The sequence below is a fragment of the Peromyscus eremicus genome, chromosome 22 (assembly GCF_949786415.1).
Source record: "Peromyscus eremicus chromosome 22, PerEre_H2_v1, whole genome shotgun sequence".
NCBI classification, from domain to species: domain Eukaryota; kingdom Metazoa; phylum Chordata; class Mammalia; order Rodentia; family Cricetidae; genus Peromyscus; species Peromyscus eremicus.
In genome coordinates, this window is record NC_081437.1 from 21,138,321 (window position 1) to 21,165,076 (window position 26,756).

Genomic DNA, 26,756 nt, shown 5'->3' on the forward strand with positions numbered 1-26,756 from the left:
CTGTGGTCTGAGAACACTGTCACAGCTCCTGTTTCTTACCGACTCTCTTGCTTCTCTTGGGATCCCACTGCCGCCCCCCCCTTCAACACACATATACACCCCAAATAATCCAGGAGGGTCAATCCACCTAAAAGTTTCATCCCAGCAGCCAAGCAAAGTCCCTCTTTGCCACAGACAGTAACATTCATCATCCTGTTAGGTCCTGAGGATTTGGGGACCATTGCGTCAATGTGTTCTGGAAATAACCTCTGAGCACAGATGCTCGTGAACCCTCCTAGAGGCCGAGTCTGGGTAGAGCTGGAGAACAGCCAGCAGCTCAGTTTTATGGAGATGATAAAAACTTGCCTATGAGTTCTGGAGCCCAAGTGAATGGAGCCAAGGCCAAATGCATGCAAGGTATAGGGGTTGTCACAGGTGAAGTCTGTGAGCTGGACCTCCATGGGTAACATGTGAGTGCACCATCACATGATTATGGGCTCATGAAAAGAAGCAAGAGGAGATGAGATAGCAAAGGCAATTGAGTCCCCTTCTGAGGACCTTAAGGTACACATTAAAGAGCCCAGATGTGATTCCGTGAAAGGACATGAAGCCTCTTCTCCTATACCCAGAAGTTATAGAGCAGACTCAGCCAGGCTGGAAGCCAGCATGACCATGCCAAGTGACCATCTGTTGTGTGGCTTTTTCTGAGGAAATGTGAATGTCTAGTCACCCCAGACAGAGTGTTGGTGACACACTGGAGAAATAATTGTGCCTAAGTCTGGCTTGATGAACAGATGAGTTCACTGAGGCTACTTACAGGAGCACGGGTGGATTAAAGGCAGCTGTATCACTAAAAATCCCACTTCAGCGTGGGTAATGAAACATACATGCTCAAGCCCCCTGCCCACCTTGCAGGCAGCAACACTGATGGGTTTCTCCTCTATAGCCCCTGTTAGCTGTTTGCATAACCTCAGGGGACAGACCCTGTGAATCTTATCATTCACTGAGCTTCCTGAATCTTGGGAGCCTTTCTCTCACATCCAAGAGAGGATATTTGAATTCTGGGGAAATGCCTGCACCTTAACACCTGAATCATCTTACTGTGGATGATTAATTGATAAATAAAGTGCTGAGTGGCCAGTAGTCAGACAGGAAGTATAGGCGGGACAAGGAGGGGAAGTGGAAGGCTGAGTCAGGAGACACTGCCAGCCGCCACCACCATGAGAAGCAGATGTTAAGATACCAGTAAGCCACAAGCCATGTGGCAAGTTATAGATTTATAGAAATGGGTTAGTTAATTTAAGATATAAGAATTAGATAGCATGAAGTCTGCCACAGCCATACAGTTTATAAGTAATATAAGCGTCTGAGTGATTGATTATTTTATAAGTGGTCTGCGGGACTGCGGGGGATTGGCAGTTCCCAGAGAGAAACTCTCCAACTACATCATCTGATAATCAGAGCTGTCTTTATCTAAACTGGCCTGCAGATGAAGTCAGGGCTTTCCCCCAGCCAGTCTCTTCCATGAGATGGAGAGAGCAGCCTTGCAACCTGGTAGACTGGGTGTGAGTCTCACATGTTGGCCATGAGACCTTAGGCTACTCATCAAACCTCTCCGAACTCAGTTTCCTTGCTTAGGAAATAGAGATGGGCACCATTAAGACCAGCATAGATGCCTCATTGAGCTCAGTGTGCCAAGGTAGGCAGAAGAATTATAGAGGTAAACAGGCTTAGTATGATGTTAGTTTCCATGCCATGGGGAGCACTCTAGTGAACTTTAAAAAAAAAATAGAGAATTTTGGATATTAAAGATCATTTGTCTGGCTTCTCAGACAAAATTGGAGAAGCTTCTTCCCTGGATGTGAGGCTCAGAGAGGCAGGAGGAACCAGGGCCATCAGGAACACAGAGAGGGAAGGAGGGGGTGGGAAGCCTGTTAAGGCACCGGCTGCCATGGCAAGGAGTAGAAGCTAATAGAGCCATACCCGAGGGTCACCCTAACTGGACCCTGCTGCTCATCTCTACCATGACCAGAGCCACCCACCCGACACTGAGAGCTAAATATCTGGAAGCACAAGCCAGACCTTTCCTTTCCTCCACTCAAAAGGGAGATGGTGCCAGGCCAGCCTGCTCCATGTCCTCATTGATCTCTCGGGTTTGCAATGGGCTGCTTCGTTCTCACAATGCATCGCTATTAATCCAATCAACTCACAGCTGCTAACACGTTCATTTTAAGACACCTCCCTCCCTCACTTCCCTGAAAATGTGGTTCTTCTAAGGGTTTGGGAACTGGAGTGCATCTTGGTAATACAGTCAAAATCCATCCTTCCATAGAAGAGACAATGGCCGGATATTGTCAGCCTAGTCAATCACAGAGAAGTCAAGTCAATCTCCAATAATGATGTGTGATACTCTTCATAGCAGAAAGTGCATGTACTCTCTAAATCTGCTCAGTAAGTGATTCCAGTGCTAGGATCTGATGTCAGAGCCTGGGGAGATTATACTGCATTAGGTATGCCTGTTGGAAATCCAAATTCTACTTGAGGGTAGAGCTGTGTGGGGCGGGGCCTCCACCAGGAGGTTCTGTTACATGGAAATCATGGATTCGAGGATCCCAGAATCCTCAGAGAATATGGACCAAGCCTCAACCCATTGGGGGAGTGTGAGATCCTGAGTAGATTGTGAATGTGTATGAGGGGCTTCGCTGCTTCCCATCAGTCTTGAGTGTAGCCAGATGGAGATGCAGGTATCTCTGCAGGTCTTGGGTACGTTCATAGTAGAGCAATCTTTCCATGGTTCATCCACACCATGGCACATACCAAGCTTTCCGTTGGCTTTAAACCAATGCCTGAAGCCACCCAAACTAACAAGGAACATGTGTCTGTCTGTGTGCCCTCTAGGAACATCCCCAGGCTCTAAGATGGCCTTGCAGAGTTCCTTCACTTGTTGGAATGGGACAGTCCTTCAGCTCGGACAAGCCTGTGACTTCCACCAGGACTGTGCCCAAGGAGAAGATGAGGGCCAGCTATGCAGTAAGTTGATGGGGTTGGTTCTGATCCTGCTCAATCCTAGCCATCCATGCCCATAGCCCTTTCATATCCCTGTGACACCATGCATGCAAACCTGAGTGGCCTTCCTGATACTCGGTGAATCTGGTGACTACTCTCCTGGCAACACGATTCCTAAAATGTGTTGCTAAGATATGAGGTCTAGAAACAACACAGTCCTCCCTGGTCAGTCCTCACACCTCTTAAAAACCAAATGAGGGGCTGCAGAGATCACTCAGTGGTTAAGAGTGCTTGCTGTACTTACAGAAGACTGGGGTTCAGTTTCCAACACCCACACTGGATGGCTTACAACTGCCTATAACTCTACTTCTGAGGGATCTGATGCCCTCTTCTGGCCTCTTTGAGCACCTGCATGAATGCCGTACACACACAAACATGCATACACATATATACATTTTAAAAAATAACATCTTTTAAGTTTTGCTCTTGGCATCATTGGGCCCAGAAGAAATGAGCAAGATGAAGCCTAGCCCCGGGGTATGACATTAGAAGCCTCTATGCCTACACTGCCCTCACTTTCCAAGTCCCTCCTCACTCTTCTCTCCGTCTCCTGTGTACCCCAGCTCTCCTGTGCACCCCAGCTGCCTCCATCTCAAACCACCTTGTGGCTCCCTGGTACCTCCCTGGCTTTGCTCAGTGGTTTTTCTCTGCTTAGAACACACTTCCTTTCTTGAGTCTCGTCTGCTCCTTCAAGGCTCTCAACAGTCCCTTCTTCCAGGAACCCTCTTCTGGCCCTCTCCAGTGAGCGCCCTTGGTTCTGTACCCTTCCCACTCACCTGGGTGTATCCACTCCTAATCATTTCCAAAAATGTGTTATTCGTGCCTTTTTGTGGTGTAGACTATCCACCATGTAACTCACTCATTTAAGTACAGACTTCAGTTCTGTAGAGTAGTTACGGGGTTGTACAACCAACACTATGGTTGAGTTTTATAACATTTTTAGCATTTTACCACCCCCAGGAAGAAATGCCTAGCAGTCTCTGCGTTTTCCTCCAACTCTTTTGTCAAGGTTCCTAACCGCTAATCTTTCTGTTTCTACAGCTGCACCTCCGTGAGCCTTGCATACAAGCTAAATCACATAATACACACTTTTCAAATTAATTTCTTCAATGAGCTTAGTATTTTTGAGGTTCAGCCACACCATGGCGCATACCAGTCCTGCATTCTTTTTTATGGCAGAGTATTGTTTCATTGTATGGCTGTACCCCAATTTTCCCGTGTAGATGAAATTCTAAACAGTCTTAGTAAATAAGAAACACAGAGCCAAATACAGAGTTAAAGCCTAAGCGATCAGAGCTCTAGCGAAGCCCAAGACTACCTTTAGCTTACCAGTCACTGCCGTCTCTCCCCCTGAGAGAGAGACCTCCTGTGTGAACTGTCTTTTTATTGCCTTTCTGTTCTACCTTCTCATTGGCTCTAAACCCAGCCACATGATTTCCTCATCACTGCCTGTCTACACAGACCTCCAGGTCTCTATGGTTTGTACTGGGATTAAAGGTTAGGGTCACCACTTGGCTGTGTCCTTGAACACACAGAGACTCTGCCTGCCATGTGATCGGGATTAAGGGCGTGTGCTACCACTGCCAGACTTCTGCTAAATGGCTTTCTTCTAGCTCTGATCCCCAGGCAACCTTATTTATTAACATACAAATAAAATCACATTTCAGCACAAATAAAATATCACCATATTCCCATCTACTCATTGATTCATGGCCATTTGTATTATTTCCAACTTGACCCTACTGTAAATAATACTGCTGTGAATATTCACATATCAGTTTGTACACAGATAACTGTTCAGGTTCTCTCTATATACCCCTAGGATAGAATTCCTGGTTCACACAGTAACTCTACATGTAGCATATTGAGCAAGTGTCAAAATTTCTTTGCAAGTGGCTATACCATTTTATATGTCTACCAGTAATATATAGGTGTTCTGTTTCTTCTTCTCTTTGCTAACACTTGATATTATCTGTCTTTTTTTTTATTATTATTTCAATCACCCTAGCAGGCAGGTATCAAATATGTGTTATGAGGGTAGTTTCCAGGTCCCACTTTCTGTCTGTGGGCAGATGGGTCTGGTTATCTTTTCAGTGCCAGCATCTCTCCTGGTTGCTGGCATGGGGTAAGTGCTCACTGAGTAGCGACCGAAATGAAGGGGTGAGTTGGGAAACTTGAGCACCATAAAGAAAAACCAACTGTTGTGGCCATGCTGATATCTGGGAGCAGCGGAGACTCCCCACCAATGATTATGCCACTTGAATGGTGTCTTCTCAGCAGCCAGGCTCTCCGTTTTTGCCAGGGAAACCACACACTTACAGAGCACCTGTAGTAGGCTAGGAAATGTGCTAATGCCTAGAGCCAGGTAAATCACAAGCATTCAATCTGCAAAGCTGGGAAAGTCCAAAGCAGGCTCACAGAATGAAGCCATGAGTTGCCCCTTAGGTTGGGAAGATGGGAGGCAGTCATGCCTGGGATGTGGTGGGGCCCAGACCAGGGACTCTGATACACAGACCACAGACACCATTGACTTCTGAGGAATTGTGCCAAGACATCTGGACCCCATGGAAATTTAAAAGGGGTTATATCCATTCATTAAAATGAAGCAATAGACATCCATTTCTCAATTTCAAAAAAAAAGATAAAAAAAATCTTTTTTTTTTAATGGAAAGACTTCAAGTAAAGTGTCCCAATGATAATGAAATTGTGGTAGGTTTTAAATGTTTGAAACAGGGTCTTGTGTATCTGAAGCTGGTCTCCAACTTGCTATGTAGCCAAGGCCGGCACCACAATGCCTGGTTTTATGGGGGACTTCAGGCACGTTAAACAAGCATTCTGCCAAGGGAACTACATCCCCAGCCCCTGGGGTGTGTTTTCATATAAAACTCCATGGAGAGTTGTAGGGTGGCACTTTGCTTGCCTCCACACTCTTTGTTCCCAGTCTTTCTCAGAACTCTCACAGCAAAAGGCAGCCAGGCTTGCCCACAGTGCCCTGGGCAGCAGTCCATACGCACACGTCTAGTTATTTGTGCCCAAGGCATTTCCAGCGGTGCCTCTGAGCTCTGTAATTCTGCAAATGCCTTTTAAAAGTTTTTGCTTCCGCACTTCCCAGCTGGGACACAGGTTAGGCAGGCCATGCCCTGATTTACAATTGGGGAAACGTAGGCAGAGAGAAGGTAATTGATTTGCTCGGGGGTCACACAACACGTCGGGAACAAAGCTGTGGTTAGAGCTCAGAGACCTCAGGATCCAGCCTATTACTGTGGCTTGGGGCGTCTCCCGCTTCTCCACAGCTTGTCACCGTGGATTTCTGGAAGCACTTCGCAGCTTCAGGACAGCCAGGCTTGGGTCCCAAGGTCAGGAGCATGGGGCCCAGTGGCCTTTTCAGGCATGTTTGAAAAGCTGCTCTGACCAGCTGTCAGAAGGACCATTCCACCCTAGAGAACTCCCCACGCCTGCTACAGAAACCAGAAGCCAGTTGCTAGGAAGGAAGGCTCACTTCAAAAAAAAAAAAAAAAAGAATCAGTCCGATCTTCCACCAGCTCTTGGCACAGGTCTTAACAGATATCCTTTCTCTCGCTTATGTCCCTATTCTTTCTGGCACTTCTGCTGTTTTCCCTGTAACACCCTTGATGCTGGAAGCCATCACCATGATGGGAACAGCAGCCGACAGGAGCATCTGCTCCGTGCCAGGTACTCTCTCCCAGGATGAACCTATTTCGCGGTCTCAGGGAGCAGGATGCTAAAGCAATCATCCACGGTTGAACGGGGCTGCAGGCTCAGTCTGACTTCACGTTCTGGAACGCTGCGGGCCACACCCACCTGTGGCCAGAGTTTCAGCTTTGGCTGTGCTGACATAGACGCTCCTTCAACGCAGGGGCTGAGAAGAACCAAAGAGGCCCAGGACACTACTACCACCACCTTACTGTGATGAAGCAGGGTTCTCAGTTTGCATATTTGTGACATAATTCCCATCCACGCATCCCTGCTTTCCAGATTAAAAAACGTCACCAAATCCAAGGGGGGCATCCCAGGTGTGTGGCCAGTGGAGAGCGTCTCCTAATGCCCCTGTGTGTCCCGACCAAGGGCCTCAATGACATGTGGCTCCCCTGAAAGGGGCCAGGAGTCCCTCCATCATCCCCTTCACCAACTCACTGGCTACACAGGTAGATTACTTCCCCTCCCCCTCTGGGGACCCAACCATCTCATCTGTTTTGTGGGTATGCACTTCCTTCCAGGCAAAACCAGGTTTGTTTGTTTTTTTAAGTTTATTTCTTTATTGTAAAATAAAACATTTTGGTTGTAAAATACTTGGAAGATCCAGAAAAAAAAATGCACAGGAGGAAATACTATTGCCCATAATCCTCCCTCTCAGACATTCCAAGATAACCATAATATTTTGATGTATTTCTTCTAGCATTTTCCCCATGACTCCATATTTTCAAGGAAATGTATAACACATATTTATCAAAAATGTTAACAGAGTTGTCACCAGGGGAAGAGAAAGAAGTGGTGTCATTTGGCCCTGCCATTTACACTTGGCAGCCTCCACAGCTGTGGCTGGGGTCGCGTCCCTGCGACTCTACCCATTTGTCTCCCTTAGAGTGGAATCAGGTGTCATAATTGCTAAATGTGGTGGAATTGATTGACCCCCCCCACACACAACTCCATTTGCCATCCAGACGATGAGAGGCCTGGCCACAGCCCAAGAAAGGGGGGCCCTGGAAGAGCAACATTTCTCCAATGAGAGGTAGCCGGGCATTCCCTGGAGAGCTTGCTCAAAGACAGATTCTAGCCAGCATCCAATACTTCTAAACTCACAGGCCACCGAGGGGTCCCTGGTCCCTGGAGCCCATTTCCAGTGACACGAAGCTAAGGATTAAACCTGTTTCCTTCCCTTCCGCAAATAGGTATTAAAGTCTTGCAGGGGGCCATGTACTCAGCAGATACTGGGGCTGAGTCAGAAGAGGTAACAGTCAAAGGTGGAGATGATGCTCATAGACTCACCCTTCTGGGCCAGCCTCATGCTCAGCAATTGGCCTCAGCAATGATTTCCTGGCTTCAGCCTGATCCATCAGGGGGTGTCTCTGTTTTGACCCACACCTACACAGCTCCCTCCAGAGTGCCTTTCTTACAGAGCACATTGCCCCAATGTGCTTAAAAAGATGGACATCCTCTCCGCTTCCCTTCTTCCTTCAAGGTCTGACTGTCGCATAAACTAGCCATTGACCTGCCTTATTGTCTTGCCTGTTTCTTCTCCCTTTATTTAGAAATAATAATAATAATAATAATAATAATAATAATAATAATAATAAATAGGACCCTGCTCCTAGCAACTCTAGTAGGCCCTTCCTGAAAGATAGGGAAGACCTGTCCCTGCTCCTCACCCCAAGAGTATCTGCTCATACCCCGCCCCCAGTGACTTCCCCTGGTATGAGTGTAAATGGCAATGAGTAATACCACTGCCACCCTGTTTATAAGTTCTGCACAATGTTGTTTATAGGTGTTTCCACCCCCCTTCCTTTATCTTACCCTAAAACCAACCCTATCAAATAGAAACTAATGCCCGCTCCCCCCCACCCCGCCGCGCCTCCCTCCCCCGCCACACACACACTTTGCAAATGATTGTCCCAACAGAACCCAACTGGAAGGAAAGGCTGGCTCTAGAGCCCTAGGTGTGCATACCAGTGCTGCTGTGGTGCCAGTACCTGAAAGGGTTGGGGGCAGGCGGTGGGGCATTCCAAGCCCTTGCTCTCCCCTGATTCCTCCCACCAGCCTGCCCGCTTCCTTGGGGAGTCTTGGCTTTTAAAGGACAGCCTATGAAGGACTCTCCTAGAAGGTCACTGCTTAGACGCCAGTTGGTTTCTGTGCAAGAAGTGGATACGGGATCCCTTGAGGGTGGGAGTAAAAAATAAAACAGAAAGATCTCCTTAGCTTTTGGATTTTTAATCAGAAGAACACGCAGGGCTTGGGGGGAAATGATTTCTTCAGGGGGGTATAAATGGGAAGAGATTCTTCCGAGTCGGTGACAGCCCGTTTTAATTTATAATTCTGCCTCTGTGTGAAATGCGCAGAGAATCGAGGAGGAAATGAGTAATAATTCACTAAGGTGCTGTCACAGCCAGGAAGCAGGAGGGCCCTCATCCACCGCGCTGCCAAGAAGGCTGAGCTAGAGGAAGGACATGGAGAGCGGTGGGTCTCTTAGGGAGCTCCTCTCCCACACGGAGGTAGAAACCCGCTGCTTCCTCATAGCTCGGCCTGGAGCTGCGGGGTAATGGAGGAATAGCCTAGCCTAGAACAGCCCACCAGCTCTCCTGATTGAGAACCTGCCCAGACCCATTCTCTAGGGAAGCTGGAGAAAGTGAGTTCTCTTCCCCCCACCCCCCTCTCTGGGGAACCCTGGGAAATACATGGCATAGAAAGCTGATATAAAGGAAGGACTGTTGCTAGAGTTTTTCTCTCCAGCTCCCGCCACCAAGTCCCGCCAGTCTCAGAGCCCACTTATAAAATAAACACACAGACTCTTACATTGTTTAAACTGCTTGGCCATTAGCTCAGGCCTGTCATTGTCTAGCTCTTACTCTTATATTTAGCCCATTTCTATTAATCTTTACTTTGCCACATGGCTCATGGCTTACTGGTACCTTACATCTTCCTTGTCCTGATGGCGGCTCGCCGTGTCTCCCTCACTCAGCCTTCCACTTCCCAGAATTCTTTTCCTTGTCCCGCCTATACTTCCTGCCTAGCCAATGGCCAATCAGTGATTTATTTACTGACCAATCAGCAACACACTTGACATACAGACCATCCCACAGCACTTCCCCTTTTCTTTTCTTAAAAAGGAAGGTTTTAACTTTAACATAGTAAAATTACATATAACAAAACAATTATCAAGCAAGAATTACAGTTACAATATTAAAGAAGAGATCCTATCTATCTTATATTTGTAAGTTTAAGGTTTTATATCTAACTTATCTTTTATTATAACTAAGGAAAATTGTAAGTATCTAGTCTTTAACCACATCAAAGACCTCAGAAGGATATACTACTACCTGAGAAATGGAGAAGGATATAAGCAAATTTAGGAGTCTTGTAGGGTAGACAGAGACAGCTGGCAGCCTGGACAGTCATTTAAAGTTCTCTTGTAAAGTTGGGGCATCTGTCTTCAGCCCACAGGCCTAGAGTCTCTTATTCACTTTTCTCTGTGTCCTGTAGAATGTCTGGCAGTTTTCTCTGCAAAGCAGGAACCTGAAGGACCATTTTGTCAAGCAAAGTTCAGTGGTCACCTTTGTATGGGTCCTGCATGTCCAGTTGATCAGGCAGTCCAGGCAAGAACAGTTTCTTGCCCAAATGGCTATTTTTGTCAAGGTGAAGATAAACTCCGTATGGAGTGTCTTCGATGCCCATCCTCCTCTCTGAAGTAAATCGGTGCTGTCAGGAGCAGACATGTCTCATTGTCCAGAAAGTCTAAATTTTTAAAACATTTTAAATGCCATATTCTGTAGGTCTTTGAAGTGTTTGAAGACTATCTATCTATCTGAAATATATCTATGTATACCTAGAAGACTTAACTAACATGGCTACAAATATTATCATAGATGACTAACTATTAATCTATTTTTTAATTATCCATTACAATTTTAAATGAGTTACATAAACATAATACCTCAAACAAGAATAGAAATATATATACAGTATAACAAAATTAAGTTTAAATTTGTATCAATAAACTAAAATCTGTAGCAATGTAAAACATTTTAAACAAGTTGTTACTCTTTAAAAGTAGGTTCATTAATCTACCCTTTCATCCTATCATATCTAAACTATCCCCTTTTTTTCTTTAGAAAGAGATTGTATTTATAATCAACCTGCTTTAAATAAAAATATTGGTTTCTGTCTGTCCCATACCAGAGGGCTCTTCTGATTTGGGACATAAGAATCTCTTAACCATTTTTTTTTTTTTTTTGAGCAATATGTCTGGGTTTAGAGGGGGAGTGAGCCAATTCCATCTCTAAAGCCAGCTTGGTATATTTGGGAATTTGGGCGTAGTTTCTCTTACTACTTCCTGCTGGAGGGGGGCGCTGTATCTTATGGGGACACGAAGAAAATTTTAGGATCATGGAGTAGTCCATGAGGCTGTATCGTCTGAGCCAGTTGCCTTGGAACCATTCTGGATGTTGAGTCATCTGGGCCATGGTGTCATTGGAGACCTTTCAGGGGGTCTTGGCTGGTCAAACCTGATGTATCTTAATCTGGAACAAATCCATAGTCTCTGGCTTTCTGTGGAAACAAAAGCAGAGACTCTTTTCCAAAGCAACATATCCTTATATCCAAATTTTGAAGTCAAGGTACCTTTAAAATATACATTTTGGCATAACTCAACAGCTTTTACAATCAAATGTTTTTTTGCAGTTACGAATATCAAAGAGAACATAATCCAGATTCTCTGTGTGGTAGTCATCTTTACGTGGCTTTTTTTTTTATATTAGCTTGAGCCTATTGCTTTAAAGTGCAGCCTTCTAAGCCTGAAACGGCGCAGTGGCTGCTGGCTCCGCCCACTTCAGCTTCCCAACATGGCGGCGGTCCGCTTTCCGCCAGCTCTGGGAGCCATAACTCTCAGAAATAGTGGGTCTACACTTTTACCAAAGTAGCGTGTAGCCCAGAAACCTCTTTTTTTGTTTTGTACTAGCAAAGGCTAAATTCACCACACAGTTTAATGTGCTACTTGCAGAGGCCTCATTTTCACCATACTGCAGGTCGAGAGCGCACGCTAGGAACCCGCCAGTAGCTCAAACCGGCAGCTGCCGCTCATTTGAGAGAGACAATTAGGAAGCTGTTTTTAGTTCCGTTTTAGAATCTTTTTTCTAAGTTTTTAGGTGGAAACTCTTGCCACCACGTTGGACGCCATTTGTTGCTAGAGTTTTTCTCTCCAGCTCCCGCCACCAAGTCCCGCCAGTCCCAGAGCCCACTTATAAAATAAACACACAGACTCTTACATTGTTTAAACTGCTTGGCCATTAGCTCAGGCCTGTCATTGTCTAGCTCTTACTCTTATATTTAGCCCATTTCTATTAATCTTTACTTTGCCACATGGCTCATGGCTTACTGGTACCTTACATCTTCCTTGTCCTGATGGCGGCTCGCCGTGTCTCCCTCACTCAGCCTTCCACTTCCCAGAATTCTTTTCCTTGTCCCGCCTATACTTCCTGCCTAGCCAATGGCCAATCAGTGATTTATTTACTGACCAATCAGCAACACACTTGACATACAGACCATCCCACAGCAAAGGACCGTGGGCCCCCTGCTGCTGAACCTTTAGATGACATAGAGGCTGCTATAACCTGGATTATTTAAGCAGGATTGCCCAGGTGAAGTTACAAGAATGAAATATTCCCCAAACATCAGCTGCTTAAACCGGCATTTCCAGCACCTGCCCAATGAGCAGTGGGGTGGGCGGGGCCTCAGCTCCGCAGGGACCCAGGCCAGCAGAGGCTCACTCAGGAACAAAAAAAGCTCCCTAGTCACAACAGCAAAGGGAGGGATACAGAGACTGAAGGTTCACTCTAGGACTTTTCCCCGACTAGAGCCATGTGAGACACACCCAACTTCCCCTCATCTAACAAATTGTGCAGAACTCAGCATATGGCTTCACTTCACTGTCGATTGTGCCGATGGGGGCGGGAGGAGGGGGTGAGGACTTTGAAAGATTCAAACCAACCCCCCCCCCTCAGTTAGTATTCTCTCTGCCACCACCACGTTGTGTCAGCCATTACAGATGTATGTCACCTAGCTATACATTATCCTATCTTGGACCATGTTCTCAGTGGACCAGCATTAAGAGTACAGAAATGAGAAACAGACGACATGGGTTCTTGTCCCAGTGGGATGGCTCTTGGCTGGATGGATTTGTTTAGCATTTCTGAGTCTCTGCCTTGCCATATACGAGACTGAGCTGTGGAATTGTTATTACCATTTCACTTTAAATGAAGGATCAGAGAATTACTAACCAGTACACACACACACACACACACACACACACACACACACACACACACCACACCAGAAGGGGGGTGCTCTTCTCACTGGGTGGCCACCACGGATGAGGATAACTTGGTCATCCCTGGCTAATTTTCTTTGTGCTAGCATGGTTTGCCATTAGTATACTGGTAATGACGGTGCCCCACAATCTCTCCACAGGTAAACTTCCTGCTGGCTTTTACTGTAACTTCGAGGATGGCTTCTGTGGCTGGACCCAAGGTCAACTTTCACCCCATATGCCCCGGTGGCAAGTGAGGACCCTAAAGAATGCCCATTTCCAGGACTACCAAGGTACCACCCTCTATTCCCTTCTTCCTGGAGTCTACCCTAGTGTCTAGGTGGACAGATAAAAGATGTAGGATCCTGACCCAGCCCACCGAGACATCTCCTCACATGCAGTATTCTGCTCAAAGCTTACCTGGGATGCTCACATCCGATCTCCTCTTCATCTCTTCCTGAGCTCTAGAATTATTGAACATGTTCAAGCTCAACATCACCTTTTATTACTTAGATGTAGAACTTTGATGAGGGATTAGCTGAAAACCAGCCGCAGTAATCCCAATAAAACCATTCTTTTATTCAACACTGAGGTCCAACAAGGGTCAGGCACATAATGCATTGGGAAAGAGAAAGCCATAGCCGCCTTTATGCTTGGAAAGACTGTGGCATAGGGAGGCCTTGTATTAGGTGCCTGGGCTGTACCCTGGGAACCTCGCTTGACAGCTGGGTTATTTCCTGTGGTCCAGGCTCCTCAGCCATCTCCTGCTCCCACCAACTTCAGCTGACAATAGCTGACCTCCCCGTTTTGGAGTCTCTCACCGTTATCCCTGCTCGGTGCCAGAAAGACATGACCACCTTCATCGGAGATGGCTGACACCAACTCAGAGACACCAGCTAGAGGGGTTTGAAACAGAGGGTTGGCAAGACCAGCACAGTTCCCCAAATCAGGCTGTGGAGAACCTGGGTCAGCCACCAGCTATGATTCCCAGTGACTATGGAGAAACAGGTTCAAGTGCCCCGGCTCTGGGAAGGATGGGACTGGGAGAGAGGCTCTGTCTCTGTCCTTCCTACTCTGTAGTTGCCCTCTCTAGGTGGAACTCAAGACACTCTCACCCAGAACCCTTCCCATGCAAACGTTATGCATCCTGTGGGTTATTTTAAGACGTACTACCAGGAATGGAGGGTGTGTGAGAGGATGGTGTCCAGATCCATTGTGATGGCACCCAGAGACTATGTGGCTCTGAGGGGGTTGGCTTTGGGCCAGGACACTTTCCTAGTGGCCCTGTTATACAGAAGGCTGAGTTACTGTAGCTAGAGTGGAGTTCCACAGAGGCCACTTACTGGATGGGAAGGACCCAGGGGCTCCCTATTCTTCTACGCTCCTTACTTCATGTTATTATCACCTTGGCTCCTTATCAGCCGAAGGAACTGAGAAGAGTGGGACCCACAGCCAGACAAGTCCCTCATATATGCTTCCACTCTGATAGGTCCCCCTGTGGCATGATAGCAAATGATGACCCAGTCGTGGTGGATACATCCAGTGATAAGGCTCCCACCACCTCTCCATTAGTGGACCTCATGATAGTTCTAAATCCCAGGCCATTTGTCCTTGGCCCCGAGAAATATCTACCTTTCTATAAATGCTATTCATGGGTCATGATATTTTCTACACTTGTAAGTTCCCTACCCCACATGACTGATTGATCTTTGTCCATCTGTCCAACCTCAACTCTTTGGTCTTGAGCTTTTTGGTATCTCTGGTCTGTAGTGATAACTCTGCTCTGTAATAACCCACATTCATTACTCTGTAGCAATTTGATATCAAACTTTACTCAGAGATAGAGGACAGTAGAAATGAAGGACTAGAGACTTGGGGGCTTTGTGGACTCCTGAGAAGATGAGAGCTCCCATCTCCATAGCTCTGACCATCTTCAAAATGCTCTGTAGTGCCTGGAGGGTTAAAGAGTTTTCTTCCTTCCACCATGATGATTGGCAGCTCATCATCTCCCAGATTTTCAGGCCAAGTGATCCTGAGGAAAGACAAGAATTTAGTCTCCTTGGGAAGAGCACAGGTCACAGGATGACCTGGTGTCTGGAGCAGGGTGGAGAAAGTGAAGGTCATGAGACTATGAGAAGCCAAGTGCTGCCATGGCTACACATGGGTCAGGAGAGTCCAGCTTGCTTCCAGCTGCTCCTGGGTTGAAGTCAATGGCCTTGAGAATGTAGACATGTAGTAGGCAGGTGCATAGCACTGGGACCTCCTAGGCAGTTTGGAATGAAGGACTTAGCATGAGCCGGGGTCCTTATCCACTGTAGGCAAGAAACCAGCATCCTCAAAAATGCTCTCGTTCAGAACCCTGCATGATCCCCTCACCGCACCTCTCAGTGCACAGTGCTAATCCCTCTGTGACTCTCTTCCTCCCTCCCAGGCCATGCCCTATCGCTCAGCACCACTGACATCCCCACTTCTGAAAGTGCAACCGTGACCAGTGCTACGTTCCCTGCACCAATGAAGAACTCTCCATGTGAGGCAAGTGTCTGGATTCCTCTAGGTCCCTGACTTCTCCTCCCATCCCTCGGTCATTTCCAGGTGATTCAAAACAGATTAAGAGAGTAGCGCCTGGATAGCTAGGAAGACAGGAGAACTGTTTCCGCCATTTTTTATGCACATTCCACCCACCTACACGGTGAAGACCCATCAGCAGAGAGTCTCACCTTAAATGCCCATCCACACGTAGCTGCACCACACTTTTTGCAGCAGGACCTTGATTTAAGCAAACCCAGGAAAATATTTCTTATAATAGGCACAATAGGGAAGAGTAATAGGATTTACAAGTCTTTCTTTAAAAATCTTGTTTCAAAATATCAAGTTCTTATAATACATTTTGAACACTGGAAAGCACCCAAAAAAAAATTGTATTTACATAATTTCACCAAGACGTCAATGGCATTCGGTAAGGTACAACAAAGCCACTACCCAAGTGATTCCTGAAGCTGTTGTCTCTTGAGTGTGAGGCCTTGGGGTCTGATGACATGTTCTTTATCTTATGGGTCATAGTCTCCAGGGGTCAAGAAATTCACGTAAGACTCCCTCATACCCACAATAGCACGGTGTACTCTCCATTAAGGACCAGAATCTCAGACAGGTTCCACATTGACTTACTGTACCATTTGTCTGGGCAACTCACTGACCTCTTGGGCATCAGTTTCCTTACCTGGAGAGTGGAGATGTTATGATCTTTATCTAGGCTAACCCACATAGATGAGGATTGAACAGCTTAACACATGCAAGAAGCTTGGGGGACCAGGGAGCAAAGAGGGTGCTATAGTCATAGTGTTACCACAGTGCCTAGCAACCTGTGTAAACACAAGGAGCCTGGGCTAAGAAGGAGATTTCTGCCAGACATGAGCCGCAAAAGACAGGCCATACCTGGGGATGTTTGCACACCCCACGGCTCCTACACCTTCATCTTGCACACAACAGAAAGCCAGCCCAGAGCTTAGATTCAGCCAATCCTCTTTTTGTGGAAGTCCACAGAAGAAACCGCTGTCTGACTTAGTCTTAGCTACGCACCCTCTAGGAAAGGTGTTTGCTCTCATGTTGTCGACATTCTAAAACTAACCAGGTTGCATCTCTTTCAACTGGTTAAAAAAAAAAAATCCCAGGAAGGAAGGCTCTAGGCAGCAGAAGAAGTACACAAGACTCCCTTTGCTAAGGGCCCAAATTCAAACCCTCCAGGAGCCTTGTCAAACAAAAACTCAGTCATTAAACAAAGAACAAAAGAGGGATACAATGATTTTTTAATCAAATGAATGGTTAAATTAAAGCAGAGACACCTCCCACCCCTTAGCAAGCAAACGCATGTGTTTGTAGCTGCCTGACTTCACAACTATGCATGGGACCCATCTTTCTGACCCTCTCTGTCCATCTCATCTTCTCATCTGGCTTTGGGTATCTCTCAGCCACCTTAACTTCTTTTTGAAAGAAGTCTGGGCAGAAATAAATAGATCCATTAAAAATAAATTGTATTGGAGAAACGGTGGTACCTGGTGCAGATGGTGGAATTACACCGTCACTGTTGATATGCCTCAGAGCTGGTACGTAGAGGGGAAGGAAGGCTTCTTGGGAGGAAACCTGAGTGAAGACAGATGGTTGGCCCACCTGAGCGGACAGGAGGCTCCTAAGGAGCATTTGGTCCTTAAATTTATTCTTCGCTGGGTTTAATATGAGCCTAATTTCAGAGGAAGAAATGTCAAAGCAAAGCGCTCTTTTCCTAATACCCTGTCACTTCTGTGATAACCTTTGAGTTGATCAATAGCTGAGACAGGTTTCCCTGACTTTCTTTTTCCTCCAGTTGGATTCGCTCTAGGCTGTTTCTGTTATTTCCTGCCCTTTTCCAGCACTTGGCTGAGCAGGCAGCATGGAAGGAAAGGAGTGGGTCCCCACCCCCACATTCACATCATTCATGTTTGTGTATGTTTATACGGCCATGACTTCACAGTCCATCGTAGTGTGAGCCACATCCATCATCTATGGTTGATAATCAGTGTTAAGAGCAATGCGTTGTTGTTGTTGTTGTTGTTGTTGGGTGGGGTGGTGGCTAGGGGATGACAAATAACCAAAAAAGAAAGGTGTGTGTTCAGGTTTATAACCTCTGTCACTCACTCCACCCCATCCTCAATGCGGAAGGTAGGAAGTGGACTTCTTTGTTCCAGGGAAACGGAGCTCCAATAGCAGGGGCACCAGTGAATGTTAGATTGCTGTGCAAGACCATGAGATTGACTCAGGTCTTTGAACCTCACAACTCCTAAAAAGGCTTCCCTAGATTAAGAGGGCTAAGTGTGGGCTGGAGAGATGGCGTAGTGTTTGGGAGCATTGGCTGCTCTTCCAGAGGACCCAGGTTCGGTTCCCAGCACCCACACGGCAGGTCGCAACTCTTTGTCATTGCAGTTCCGGGGGATCTGACACCCTCACACAGACGGACATGCCATATATGCAGGCAAAACACCAATGCACACAAAATAAAAAAATAAAGAGGGCTAAATGCTAGATAGAGGTATGGGGGATGTCTCCGATGAGGGACAGATCCGTAGGGACTGATAGGCTGGTTGATCTGGACTTCAGGACTGATGCCTAGTGTAGAGTACCTTCTCTACAAACAGCCCACATCCATCAGTGGATTCCCACAGAGCTGTAATTCTGCATCTTCATCTCCATCCTTGATGATGTGGTGCTGACACTGGATCTTGCAGTTTTGTTTTGTTTTTGTTTTTGTTTGTTTGTTGTTGTTGTTTTGGCTGCTGATGTGCCTGCCAATGACGAACAAAATCCTTCCTGACTGCATGCAGAGCCTCCCCCAATACCTTCCACCCCAAGCAGGGTAATACATCTGGCCATTTAGGGACATGCGTCATAAAAGAAGTTAGAAATGGTGGAGCAGACACAGAGGTGGAGGAGGCAGCAGGGCTGGAAGAGCGTATAGAACCAAATCAGATACCCGCCAACAGTGAAGACGTGGCCAGCAGGGGCCTTGTGCCAATCCAACTTCTAGAGCTTTCCGGAAGCCTCCCAGCTCCCATGCCCTCCCTCTGGCTACCTGCAGCCACCACGGCCACCTCTCTTGCCCAGCCACTCCTGTAGACACCACCTCCTCCTGCTCTTTGCACAGCTGCACATAAAGCATGAATATTTAAAGACCCCCGCCTGGCCCAGCCACGAACAAGAGAGAGCGTTGTGGCTTTTTTTTTCGGTTCCCCTTCTCTGCCACGAGCTATTCTCTGCAGGAAACGAGGGAGCCACTTACACTATATTCTGATTTTTATTTTATTTTTATTTTTTATTATTTCACCGAGCTCCAGTTCAAATAATTAAAGTTGCCACGGGGGAGGGAAGCCTTGCCGTGGCTTTCATGCGCTGGCATGCTGTCAGGCCTGCTCCAGTCTGGCTTGGCTTTGAGACATTCTGGTGTGTCTAGCATTGTAGCGGCTGCTAAGGGAGAGGAGGACAGGAGAGGGGCAGGGGCTGTCCCGCCCCTCCCCCGCCTTTCACACATCCGGGAAGTCTGACTATCTCAACAAGCCCTATGCGGTTTGAAATTCTGTTTTATTGGAATAGCCTGCCTGTGACTAGAATATTTTAAGCCACGTTCTCAGGCCAGAAGAAGGCCCGGGGCGGGAAGAGAGTAGGTTTCTCTCATTCCTTTCCACCCTCAAACATGGGAGCAGTTTTTCCTTTATGGGCTGCAGGAATATGAAAGACCCTGGAAGATGAATGTGATGCACCAGATTTTTTCTTTTTTTTTTTTTGGAGGGTCAGTTCCCAACTGCTGGTTTTCTGATCTCATCAGAACTGCCGTTCTGTCCTTACATCCATGTACATGTGAGCATGTGTGTACATGCATGTACACAGTGGTATCCTGGAACACATCCAGACCTTTCCACCATGAGATCAGCCCAAGGCATTAAAAAAAATTAATAAGAATAACTTTAACTCACTACTAGGGCAGCTGAGCTCAGGCAGAAGGTCAACTGTGGGGTTCTGCCATGTCTGCGTGGGCTCTCTGCCCTAGAGGAAAGGAGCCCCACATCCTGTGTTGTTTATACTAGCAAATGTGGGAGAGAAGACTGGCATGGGGGATTCCCTCTGCCATCCTTCAAGCCCTGCCTACACCCCACTGAGAAAAGATAGCCTGTGGTGCCAGTGCCATAGAAGCTGTGGGACTCTCCCATCAATTGCTCTCTGGTTTAGATTTTTAAAGACTTTTCTGGTGACCATGCATGGAGCAATAGCCCTTCCCTCACTCACGTCTCAGGATGAGAATCGGCAGTGTTGACTGGACTCATTCAAAGCTGCCCCCATGTCCTCCTGAGCAGGCAGGCAAGGAAACGCGGGGATTCTCTTGATGCCCAAGTTTTCAGTTAATGACAAAATCTATGGAAAGGCAAGGAAAAAAAGAGGATAGCAAGAATAAAGAGGCTTGAAGTCAGGGGAGAACCTAGAACAGTGGAGCTCTGCTTCGGCAGTCCCTGCCCAAACAGGGTAGGGCCGGGGCAATGTGCAGGAAGAGCCAAGGGCTGATAAAGCCCACTTCGGAGAGCAGATTCCATACACATCCATGTCAGGGTCTTTCTCCACCCACGGTCTAGGTTAGGTACATGCCGAGTTGCCCTAGAGAGGAGAAAGCCTATCTTGGCAAGGCAGGAAAGAAATACACCTCAGCCCCAAAGCAAGAAATTTAAGTCAAGACCAAAGCCAGACCTCCTGACTCTGAGTGTCATATCTTTCTCTCATGCTGCCCTGTGGGACGGATGACCCTTTCTTAGCTTAGAGGGAGCTGATATGAGCCACCATATGCCTGGCATCCCACTGGCCTATTCAGAGCTCCACCGCCCACCAGAGAGGGATTCTCACTTGTGGAGACAGAAGGAATATCACTTCACTTGTAACCGGGACATCGCGGCTCCTTCATGGGATTCATATGCTATTTGTTCCTTGTATGTACCCTGTTCTTAGCCTTATGTGTGTAGCCAGTGCCGGCTGAGGGCAAGGAGAACAAAGGCTGCAAGGCCTCCTGGACTTGATCCTGAATGAGGTGGTCATTTCCAGAGCCAGTACAGCTCCCACAGAGAGGAAAGCTCAGCCCTCCTTCCTCCTCTGCTCAACCATTCTCCCCTGCGTTGTATTTAAGAGCTGATCAGTGAAGTTTAAGCCAGTACAGCAGGGTCGACCTGAACCCAGCCTCTGCTCTAGTGTGGCCAAGCAGGGCAGCACAAACAAGCTATGGTCAAGGGAGAACTCCTCTTGGTAAGCAATTAGATACGAGCACCGTCTAGAAGGGACTCTTGGGTAACATCCTTCCCTCCCCGCAAGCACAGGTCCTTACAGTCTGGTATTAGAGGACCAAGATACCCATCAGGCAGAGCTCCTGTGAGCATCCAGCCCCATCTCATCTGATGCTCAGAAGTCTCTACAGTGGCAGTTGCATCACTGTGATGCAGTTCTTCATCTCAGGAAGAAGCCATTCCACTGCCAGGCTTCAGTCTTTGCCTCAATTAGGAGCAAACCCACTGGTCCAGCCAGGGGTTGTTTTTGCACTCACTTTGATGCTTTCTGCCTATGCAGTATCTTTGGGGAAAACCATTTGGAAAATACCTTCCTCCTGCCCTGGGACCAGGGATCAGGAGCTCATGCTGGATATATGGCATCCATCTGGATTGTCCATTCTCTATCCGGGAGAACATGATTTGGAGTTCAGCAGGAAGCATAAGGCCTCTCTGGCTCCTACAGGGGGATGCAGTCATCTGGAATAAGTCAGAGCAGCATGGGAGCTTCATGTAGCTGCCTCCGCTTTCCTCATAGCCCCACAGTCATACTCTCTCCTGTGCCCAGAGGAATCTAGCTAGGTATGGGTAGAGCGGCACCCCAGGGATGGAGACACTAATCTCAGACAGCCTTCACTGGTGCCTGGGCAAATGCTTCTTTGCTTTAGGGAGGTGGGAGAAGAGCCTAGAATGGCACTTTCCAAATGGCTTTTCTGAAGGCCCATGGTGTGTGTCTAGGATACAGAGCCGTCTTTTAGGTTCCCAATAGCAACTATCCCATACAATGCTAAGGGCATTGCTACAGTAAGAGTAATGAATCCACTGCACATTGGGGAGAGCAGAGCTGCTCCCTCTGCCTTACCCTGGCCCTGGGAAGGAATGAATGTTCTCTTCTCTACAGATGAGGAAGAAGGATGGGGCTATGGGCTTGACCACTTAGACCACAGACTAGGTCTAGTGGGAGTGTGGAGCCAGTGGGCAGCAAAACAGGGATGCTGTGGTTTGGAGAGTCAACAGTCTTGAGCCAGCAAGCATTGACTCTAACCCTCCTTGGGGGCCAACCTCGCAGAAGACCACCCAAGACTCTCTGGAGTGCTTGTTTCATAGGAAAGTTGAGAGAAATTTGCTTTCAGTGTGAAGGGTTCCAGTCTTTGGGTTTCTATGCATCACTCATCTGCATTACCCTAAAAGCAAGTCAAACATCTCAATTAGAGCCTTCAGAGACCCTCATTCTTTGCGCCTTGAAAGAAAGAAACCCTCCCTCAGCCGGGGCCAGGGGAAGGGATTCTTAGCGTATGTAAAGTTAACTCAGAATGTGTTTCTACAGCATTGGTCCCCTGGTGCTCAGCATTTTGCTTCATCACCTCATTATCAGGACAGTCTGGTGAAGATGTGTAAACCCCCATTTGCGGATGTAGAAACTGGGGCTTAAAGAGTTGAATGTCTTGCCCAAGGTCAATCTGCTGCCAAGTGGCCTAAACCAGATCGGTCCAAAGCCAAATCTCTAAACACTCCAAGGTCATTGACGTCAACGGAGGTCATGTGAGTTGAAATCCCATTGCTGCCTCACCGAGGACCCATCTGACCTCCACAAAGTCACACCTCCAAATTGGGGATAAAAATACCTGTTTTACTTGCTGTGTGAGACTGTTGCTACCATCAGATGGAAACTCGAAAACTCTGGAATCTTCACAATCCTTAATGAATGGCAGCAATGATTGCTCTTAGCCCTCTTCTTGTGCTCAGGTGCAAGAAAAATCACTGCGGAAACACATTGTGTGTTCTCTTCCTCTCGGGCAATCCGCAATGTGTAGGCAGGTTGCAAGAATTGTGTTACTAGCAATAGTGTCAGGAGAGCATGCTGAATAAACCCACTTTATCAATAATTAATTAATTAATTAATGGCACAGCCCCTCAAGGAGAGAGGCTATCGAAAAGGCCTTTTTGTGTGTCTCAGAGATCCAACAAATAAGGGCCTATTGAGACTTGTGGAGCCAAAGTAATTCTTAGCTCAGCACATAGAGCTAAGAAATTGGAGAGTAGCATTCTGTCACCCCCCTCGTTGTAATGTGGTGAGCTCTGCCAGGATACACGCTAATTGGCTGAAGTAATCAACAGCCATTACAGTTACATTAGGACAGAATTAATCTAATACCTTTGAGCCATCCAAACTTAATCTCCCCCCTCCCCCCCCCCCCCCCCGTTACGTGATGAAATTGAGGCATAGGAAGAATTACTGTCCAAGGCCCAGGGGTGTGGGTGAAAATTTCCTTGGCCCATAGCAGACTTGGGTCCAATTCAAAAGCAGTGTCAATCACAGATATTCATAGTTCCCAATGGTGAATCTGATCTCCATGTGGCCCATCTCCAGAGGACCACTCTGGTCGAACACACAATCTCCCTAACTGCCTAGGGCATACATGCCTGGAGGATTCTGGGTCCGTAGACATGCACACACTTCCTGAAGCCCACAGTCTTCCCAGTAGCTGTTCATGAAGGTTGTTGAAGCATTATCTACACTCAGCCCTGCTCCCTAGAGGAGGTTTACAAATCCGTCCCCTGGCATTGTCTCTAACATTCACAGGGAAACTGAGGCATGGAGGAGGCTGTTGGCCAGAAATCACACCATTGTGTTCTTGAAGGAAAGATTGTCTTCTCTCTCTAAGAATGGAAAGAGAAGTCTCTTAAGAATCTAGGAGGGAGAAAAGTCCAAATCTTCAATACGACTCTTTCATTGCACCCTATTCTGTGTGAGCATGTGCATTTGTGTATTATACCGCTAACGTGGATTTCCTACCTGCCCTTTCTAATGCAGGAGAATGAACCTAACATTTACCAAATATCTTTGCTAAGCCGGGCAAGGGGCTCACAGATCTGATTAAACCCCTGCAAGAAGAGTGCCACTGACTGACCCCACCCTCAAAGACACTGAGGCTCTGAGATGGTCTGTGATAAGTAAAAGACAGACCTCTGTTTCTGATCCAGATTCCCTGCTCTGTCACCTCCTCCCTCACAGTTCCTAGCTCTTGAGGGTCCCTCACAAAGCCCACAGCTCAGCTGAGAGCATTGACCCTTCCTGAGGTGGGTAAAGATAACTTTAGTTCCTACTTTACCATCGGAGGAGTCTTTCTAAGTATAGCATTTCTAAGTATAGCATTTGTTTTTTCTGATTATGAAGGTTTTTCTGTGCTCAGTTTAGAGCATTAGGAAAACACAGTGGAGTATGAATAAGGCAAATGAAATTGCCCACAATTGGTACACTTCCTTCCATATGAGGAAACAAAGACCTGCGCACAGAGACCATCAAAGGGCTATATAAATTTGGGAGCTTCTCTCTTTGCTTATTCTTGATGCTAATATAGCAATATTGTTCCTCAGAAGCTTGATTCTAATAGCTGTATACCATAAGTTAATTTTGTAGTTTTTGTCCTAGTTATCAAACTTTGTAGTTGTTCACTCAAAAAAAAAAAAAAAGAAAAAAAAAAAAGAAGAATTAAAAATCCAAAAAGAAAAGCAAATATCGCCAGGCAGCAGTGGCGCACGCCTTTAATCCCAGCACTCGGAGGCAGGCGGATCTCTGTGAATTTGAGGCCAGCCTGGTCTACAGAGTGAGATCCAGGACAGCCAGAGCTACACAGAGAAATCCTGTCTCAAAAGAAAGGAAGGAAGAAAGGAAGGAAGGAAGGAAGGAAGGAAGGAAGGAAGGAAGGAAGGAAGGAAGGAAGGAAGGAAGAAAAGAAAAAGCAAATATCTGTGACTTCATAGCCTTACCACCCAGGGATCCGAGGTTATTGCTTTTTATGAGCAATCTACATGTTTTTACAAAGTGACATATGAATGTCCCTGGCTGGGGTGGTCCCTGACAATGTTTTCAGAAAGATTCCAGACATCCAACATTTCTTAAGAGTCTATAATTGCAAGTGCTTGCCAACATTATATTTTATTTGCCTGCTATCAAAAAAAGAAATCTGCATCTGGCCAGCCTCTTGCTGTTTTGGGTTGATTTTTCATTAGGCTATTTATAGCTAGAGAGTTGGTGTTTATTTTCTCCAGGTGAATTAGAAGATGGAGAACAGAAAACATTGGATTTTTGCCGTGAGTCAATATTCTCGGCTCCAGTTAATGAGATGCCACGCTGAAATCAAGGAACTCTTAAAATGATAAGTTCAGACCCAGAATCGCTTCTGGTACCTTAGGTCAGAGAAGAGCCTTGAGCGCCGTGTTAAGCTGCTTTCCTCACTGCTGCGACAGAAAAGAAATGTTAAGGGAGGGAGAATTTATTATAGCCTGCAGTGTCGGGGTGAGAAAGGTGTGGAGACATTCGTAATGATAGGAGGGGCTTTTGTCATTGACAGTGGTGGGTGGTGTGTGGTGCGTGGTGTGTGGTGTGTGGTGCAGGGTGCGTGGTGGGGGGATGGGATGAGGCATCTTGCTTCATATCTCTGTGGCTCAGGAAGAAGCCTAGGCCAGAGGCAGAGCCAACCTGGAACCCTCAAGGCCAGCCTCTACTTTCCTGCTTCTGCCAGTTACACCCTACGTCTAGAAGGTTTTCTAGCTTCCCAGACAGCGCCACCATCCGGAGCCCTGGAGTTCAGACACACGAGCCTGTGGGAGACACTTCACACTCAAACCCGACAGCCTGCACCCAGTGCAGTTGCGGGATGCCCCTGATAACCGCTCCAAGCTTGGTCAGCTAGACTCTGTCACGTGACCTCTGGTGCCGGAAATGTCTGGGATACCCGTTCACGCACCCGTCAAGCTCATCTTTGCCCATCTTGGTCTGGTCAGATGTGTTCCCTTCTACTTTTGTGGAGTATCCATCCTTGATTTTGGCTCTAATAGTAGGCACTCCCTCTGCCCTTCGGTAATTTGAAAAACTATAAAAAAAAATCCCCTCCCCAAGTATTTCCTACATTTGTGGGGGGAGGGGGTACGGGTGCTGCAGATAGCCTGAACAATATTTGCTGCCATTGAATCTTTCAGCCTAAATTCTACGCCAATTTTTTTTTTCCTTATGAGTTCAAGAGATTGTTCTGAAACAGACACGGGGTATGCATAGCAAACTCGGGGCGCATTCTAGACATAAAATTGCAGTAATTACCTCTGGAGGAGGAAAGGGCCATAGAGAAATAATAGCATTAGGCCTAGCCACAATGCTGCGCCTGCTTTACATACAGGACTTTAATTAATAAAATGACAAACACTGGTACCACATAATTGGAAAGTCTATCAGGCCCCACCGAGAGGCAGGGGGAAAAAGGCCCTTGTGAAAGGGCCAGCTGGAGCCAGGAGATATAATTGCTGGTGGCATGGGCCTAGTGGTGTCTCTATCACTTGTCTCACTCGCTGTCTGCATGCAAAAGAGTGTATTAGTCAGAAGCTGCCACTTATAACCTCCATCTATTAGGAAACATCCAGAAGGGATTAAAATACTACATTGTTACAGGCTTAAGCAAGTGTTATTTTTTTTTATAAATTTATATTTGTGTGAGATTCTGCATGCTTGTGTAAATACATACACATATATACCACTAATTGGCTGGCAGGGACAATGGTAACTCATGGCTTAAAAATCCACTATCTCCCTAATTCCTCCAATCTGAGAGTCCTCAGATAAGATCTTGTTGAAATATGGATTCCAGTTCAGCTGAGGCGGGTTAGGATGGGAGCACCCCTCCCCACCCCCACCCCCACCCTCATATTTGTAGAAAGTTCCCAGGGGGCACCAACATCGCTGATCCCAGGACCATGATTCATGAATCGAGGATCTGAACCTCTTCAGAGTAAGCCCCTAACACTTTAAGGATTGCTGTGACATGCTACATGCATGTGCAGCATTGTGTGGTAGAAAG

At 46.8% G+C, this 26,756-nt stretch overlaps 1 protein-coding gene across 1 annotated transcript in view; it reads left to right on the forward strand.

The window, feature by feature from the left end:
* Alk (ALK receptor tyrosine kinase) overlaps nt 1–26,756 on the forward strand; it is a 513,542-nt gene that overhangs the window by 387,338 nt on the left and 99,448 nt on the right. Inside the window, exons 6-8 of the mRNA XM_059248178.1 lie at nt 2,878–3,009; nt 13,243–13,374; nt 15,513–15,613. Coding sequence (XP_059104161.1) covers nt 2,878–3,009; nt 13,243–13,374; nt 15,513–15,613 — 365 coding nt within the window. The remainder of the gene's footprint in view (nt 1–2,877; nt 3,010–13,242; nt 13,375–15,512; nt 15,614–26,756) is intronic.